This window comes from Malus sylvestris, chromosome 16 (assembly GCF_916048215.2).
Source record: "Malus sylvestris chromosome 16, drMalSylv7.2, whole genome shotgun sequence".
NCBI classification, from domain to species: domain Eukaryota; kingdom Viridiplantae; phylum Streptophyta; class Magnoliopsida; order Rosales; family Rosaceae; genus Malus; species Malus sylvestris.
The window spans coordinates 24,153,338-24,159,560 of record NC_062275.1 but is presented as its reverse complement, the minus strand read 5'-3'; the positions used below and the strand labels follow the sequence as shown (position 1 = coordinate 24,159,560).

Below are 6,223 nucleotides of genomic sequence, written 5' to 3'. Positions count from 1 at the left end.
TAATGGGCCTTGTGGACCAAAACGCTTTTGAGCCCCGAAACCCAAAACCAACTTAAAAGCCCAATACGAACCTTTCGTAAAATTAATTAACTAATTAATTAATCTTGACCATTCTCAATTAAACCATTTAATTGCTTATCCATCTCATTTATATTTCTTCACCTTCACCCTTACTCGGTGTACGATCCATTAGGTTCCAATTAGCGAGGCAGTGGGCGATTGTTACTCTTAACGATCGATTGTGAATTGAAACAACATTTCAATTCTCCCTTTGATTAGTGTTGGCTAATCTTCAAGGCTTCCACAAATCATGAGTGACACCTAGCAGCATATCATGGTTACCCAAGCTAAGTAGAAGTGGTTGGAGAACCTATCCAGTTACAACTACAATGCAATACGGTCCTTCTCTAATACAATACTCTTAATCACATTGTTTGAGTGATAGTTTGTTTCATGTCTACTATCCAATGTGATACTTCTCTATATGATTCGATTGAATATGATTTGGAACAAATTTCCTAAGTCATATTCATATGCTTTGGCCAAAGACTCCCGAATCATATCTTAGAGTATTCTCCTTCCACTATAGAAGGTTAGAGATCCCTTGTTGTGCATTCATATGCCTACATGACTAGATAGCTTGATCCCAACAATGCCGTGGACACTCCAATGGAATGCCATTTAACATGATCAAAGATCAAGGACCTAACCATTAGACATCTATGATGCCTCAGGTCAAAGGACTACTTTGCATATTGCAACTATCGAGTTCTTACATGACATGTATGTTTGAACTCTCTTTTGATCGTTGTTCAGTGTACTCGATTACTCTTTCGAGCACCTATGTGTTTGTCTTAGTGTCCAACACTAAATGACTTGAGACTTGTCATACTCACGCTTGAGTCAACATAACACATACTAACCTTAGCGGATTGTCAATGCCCAATTGGCAATCTTATGGCTAGGAACGTTTTAGGAATGAACATAAGAGAAAGGTCTCGTTAAACTAACTTACTTAAATCACTTATCTCTTAGATCAAATACATTCCTTGGATTCCCTTATTGCTTAAACACATGATACAATAAATAGTGATTAACAATAAGCATTGCCCTTCATTAAACATATAAAAGTTTAATACAATAAGTATTCCAAAAGCTATTACATCAAATGAGTGGCTTTGTGGGCATACTTCCAACACAGAACAAGCCGTTTTGATGGGATTGATTTTCCCCAAAGTTGCTTCGGCTAAACACCAAGTAAGGTTGGCAAAGACAGTTGTGCTGAAAGCCAGGATGTGACCTCTAGCCAGGGCATCGACGATAAGCATGTTCTCGGCCAAGCACTTATTCGACTTGGCACAAAAGAAATATTTGTTGTACCAATAGAATAAGAAAGCCACATGTTCTCATTTCTTGAGGTTTTGCCTTCTAAGTCGACGAAGTGGGTGATTAAGGTGTTGTAATTGAAAAAGTTTTTGTACAATTTCTATACTACCTATTTTGACAGCCTTTTATCTCCATTCGTCAGAACTTCGACGACGCGTTCCTCAAAAATCGTCTTCAGGTTTGAGTCAAATTTATACCCTGCGAGGGAAGTGTCGATCGAGAGGCCAATTGGAAAGGTGCTGAGTATGGCGGTCATGTCTAGATCCGTTAGGCCAAGAGGGTCGAGGGGGAAAACCATCGTGTTACTGGCTGAGCACCAAAGGCTTAACATGGCCAGCACGAGCTCTCGATCGAAGCTCATCTCGATGGTCGAGAGTTTGATGGCATAAAAAATGCCGAGAGCCCTCCACTCGCCGCCGAAATATGGCTCCATTCGGTAACCCAAGTGTCCCAGGCCGTAGTGGTCAAGGGCCAAATGCCTTGGGGTCTGCCCGATTCCTATTTCGACCAATCGTACCCTTGGAATAAGGGTTTTAGGCAGTGCTCCTTGAACATTTCGATGATTGTTTCTGGAACATTGTCATTGAATAATGGGCCTAGGGTCTGGTGGGAGGTGTTTGGCTCATCTTCAAACCGGATGGTTTTGATCGTGTTTTGGTCGGTAATGTTTTGACACTTGTTGCACTCCTCGATCAACTTGTTGATGAAAACATTGGCAACCATTAGAGAAGAAGGTTTTCTGGGTATTGAAGGTTGGTTTTCTGGTTTTCGAGAGAAAATAGCCAAGAGATTCAAGAGAAAATGGCAAAGGGATTTGAGGTTTCTGAAAGTGTAAAAGGTTGCTGAAGAGATATGAGTATTTATAGGCTTTTTGGGGGAAGATCCAACAGTTTAATGTTTAAAATGAAGGATAAGATTGATTGGGGGATTTGGTAATCATGATGAATATTCAAAGGATCCAGGTGAAGGGACCAAAAAACTCACAGATCGAGACTGCACGATGGAATGTGATGGCAAGCTTAATGGTGAAGAGACGTTTGAGTATCTACATGTCTCAAAAAGACCAAAAATTAGCGGATCAAGGTTATAATGATGGTGTGTGGTGGAGAGTTTAATTTTGAGGAGGCATTTCAATGTCAAGTAAGGATAAACATGCCAAGGAGATGCCACGTGGCAGGGTGTCTGACAAAATTAAGATCGTGCAATCGTGCTTCATAAATGCACCTCGTGGATGGAATATTCGAGACTTTTCATCGTCTTTTAAAGATATCTTAAGGGTTTGATTTCACTTCTTCGAAACTCGGCTAAGCAGTTCTAAGACGAAGACCTCAGAAGCGAGGGAGCAATGTTTGGGCCCAAAATAATATTATTGGGCCAAACTTAGGTTTGTGTTCGTTCCAATGCTTTTCCAAAAATACTATAGGCCGTCCAAACTGTCATAAGCCGCCAATCATGTCGATTGAGTCCTGTTGCAGGGAGGATTGATTTGGATAAGAGCGAGGAAGTCGAGTCTTGGTACAACAAAGGGATTTCAGAATTAAAGGCGTTTGGAATTCAGGAGTGAATCTGATTCATTATAGAGCTTGGTTCAGAAACCTATTAGAACTAGGATTGGCCAAATCCTGATCAGGTTAGATTTGGGAGTTTTAGTCCGGGTATATCTCTGGTTCGGCCAGGAATAGGTTCGCAACTATATATATATAAGGGAGTGCATCATTTAAGGCTTCTCCAATTCAACACACAAACTACCCTATGCAAACTCTCGCTTTACGCGAAACCTCTCAACAACCTTGAGATTTTTATTTTCTTTTTTCGCCAACACATCTTCAGTTTAGATAAACAGCACTACGAAGGTAATCGGCGAACATCTTCAGTTTGGATAAACAACACTGTTGCCATAGAATCAATCGATTGCGGAACACCTTAAGTTTGGATAAACAGCACTGCGTCGAGGCCGACTGGTTATCTATCTAAGTCTCAGTCGAGAAGGGTTTTCGAATCCTAATTGGCAAAGGTCATCTCACTAGCCTTCTCGGCGAAGTGAGGTGTTACAGATTACTAGGCTAGGTGCATAGAACGCCAAGTTGCTTTATGATTGGATATTCACAAGTAAGTTTTAGAGTTTGGCACTCTGACGGCCGAACCACATTCACCATCAAGACATACATCTCTTTTGAGTACTTGTGTCCGTATAGTTTGGTGCCAATTCGGCGTGCTTATACTTTTACGAATATAATCATTGTGACCGAACCCGACGCCAACGATTCGTGAACTTCCCAAGACTAGCAGCCTTGTCTTCAGGCTCTAGAACTCGAAGGCCGAAACGTGTTTCTTCCTTTGCCACAGTCGCAAGATCGAGATTAGCAGTGCGCTCAACGCAACATCAACACATTTTACTCCCCAGCCAAGCTCGGCCAACGAGTTGGCACGCCCCACACACAACCAAAGAACGTAGTTAGCTTATTAATTACTCGGCCTGGGCGCCACCTAGGCTTAATAGTTTTTAGGATCAACACACTCTTAGGTCTATCGTTTGACTATCTGATTGTTGTATGTGTGGCACTTTTTTTTCATATCTTGAAGTTTTCTCCCAAGTGATTTTCTTCATGAAGGTTTTTACTGAGATCCACATCTTTAGAGTACATTGTTTGTCTATTTGGCTCATTATTTTGTATTGCATTGGATATGTCGTTAGGCTGATGAAATTTGTTTGTATTTTTGTTTTCTTTTGCCCCGTGATAGCTTATTTAGGCAGAATGTCATTTTAAGACGCAACTTTTATTTTTGATGGTCATGTTTAATTTTTACGCAATCGTTTGTATTCTTTATTGGTGTTTGAATAAAAAATTTTGAAAAAAAAATCAAAACACCCAAGTTTTTATTAACAAATATGATTTGATAAAAAATCAAAATTTAATTTTTTTTTTTATTGGTGTTTGAATAAAATATCTTTTTTTAAAAAATCAAAATTTAATTGTTTTTTTTTATTGGTGTTTGAATAAAACATCTTTTTTTTAAAAATCAAAATTTAATTGTTTTTTTTTATTGGTGTTTGAATAAAACATCTTTTTTTGAAAAAAAAAATCAAAACACCCATCTTTTCTTCCACCAACCTACTATAGCATGAATTAGATTTTTTTTTTTCTTTTCTGAGAGATAAATGTTAGAATTTTGTGGAAGAAACGAAAAGGAAAAAAAACGACAATTTATATCCCCAACCACAAAGCAGTCAGATCAATATAATTAGGGTTTTAGAGAGAGGCGCGCAGACTCGCACAAACCCTAGAAGCAAATTTCAATGGCGTCGAGAATATCTCTGAAGAGCAAGGGCAAGACTCCGGCGAAGCCCTCTAAGGGCTCGGAGGAGCGCTCGGTGGCTCAATCCTTCAAGGAGTGGAGCACGTGGGCCCTGAAGAAGGCCAAGGTCGTCACCCACTACGGCTTCATTCCCCTGGTCATCATCATCGGCATGAACTCGGAACCCAAGCCGCAACTTTCCCAACTTCTCAGCCCCGTCTGATCCGATCCGGGTCGGATCATCCAATTTCCGTGCTGGGTTTTCGGTATTGTCTCTAATGGGTTAATGGGTCGGTGCCTATTCGTTGAATCTACATCTTATGGTTCTGGGTACTGTTTAGGGTTTTGTTCTATATGTTAGGGAGGTAGCAGGGTTTAGTAATTGGATTTGAGGAATTTCATGTATGCTTTGCTTAAACTGACGAATGGGCACTTTTCACTGAGGATGTTGCCTTTTGTTGTTGGATTTATGGAATGTATAAAATTTGGGGTTGTGCTTCGTAATAATCCTATTTGATTGCAATTTTAAATCTATGATTTCAATTTGGGCTCGTTTCTTAGTTTTGTGTAATGTTATTTCTTGCTTTTGCGAATCTCGTGTACAATTTGGTTGTCTGCCTTTTCTGTTTGGTAGTTCTTTGAGTAATTTGTGTCCAGGTTCATGACGTAAACGATTTGAGACCTAGCATTGGCGTGTGATTCTTCCAAGCAATTTTCTGAGAAATCATAAGTACCTTGATTGAGTATTTTTCCTATGCTTGTTTAGGGATAGCAATGGTCACTTGCATCGGGTTGAAAACGCAAGTGTTTTGTATCGATTTTAATTTCCCTTTTGCTTTATGATTATGAGGCATCGAGAATTCGATCATAGTACAAAAATCATTTGAAGTGTTTGATTTGTTACATATTTGTGGACCAAGGCAAAGACCGTATTTTGGATTGATTGCGTTATCCTTCCCTAGTGCTGCAGTCAGGCCAAACCGAGGTGGTCAACAACATTGGTTAGATTCTCTCTCTTCTTTCAGAAATCAAAGAAGGTTCATGAGATTGTATTCTGCTCCGTAATGATGGATTATTTGTATTAAATTTTGTTTTGTCAAGGTATGTTTAGAGTCCAAGAGTCTTTTTTACTTTCAGTCTCTCATCAGACATATACTTATGCTGCGTGAGAAGAATTATGTCTATTGTAGACCACCTAGAAAATGAAATGGAATTCGATCTTAAAGGTCTAACTTGTGCTTTGTTTATAAGGAAAACTAATGAAAATGGCTTGAAAACTTTGAGTTTTAATGATAAGAACAAAATAAAAGGTAAAGTGAATAGTACCAGGATTGACTTTTTAGTGTAAAAATGTGGTTTTTCGTTAAAGTGAACAGTACCGGGTGCTTTTCGTTAAAGTTCCCTTGTTTATAATGATGTGATTCTCTGTAGCTTATGGGGTTTATGTTTAGTAACCGTTTTTTGGCTGATAGCGTATGGGGTTTCGTTTGATATCCAGCTTCCCTGTGCAACTACGTTTATTCGTTCGCCTCACTGATGG

The 6,223-nt window shown here is 39.3% G+C and overlaps 1 protein-coding gene across 1 annotated transcript; it reads left to right on the top strand.

The window, feature by feature from the left end:
* Window positions 1-4,569: 4,569 nt before the first annotated feature.
* Window positions 4,570-5,228, top strand: LOC126607304 (mitochondrial import receptor subunit TOM7-2-like). Its single transcript, XM_050274849.1, has one exon. The coding sequence runs from the start codon at window positions 4,685-4,687 to the stop codon at window positions 4,904-4,906; it is 222 nt and encodes a 73-aa protein (XP_050130806.1). The 5' UTR covers window positions 4,570-4,684; the 3' UTR covers window positions 4,907-5,228.
* The last annotated feature ends 995 nt before the right edge of the window (window positions 5,229-6,223 follow it).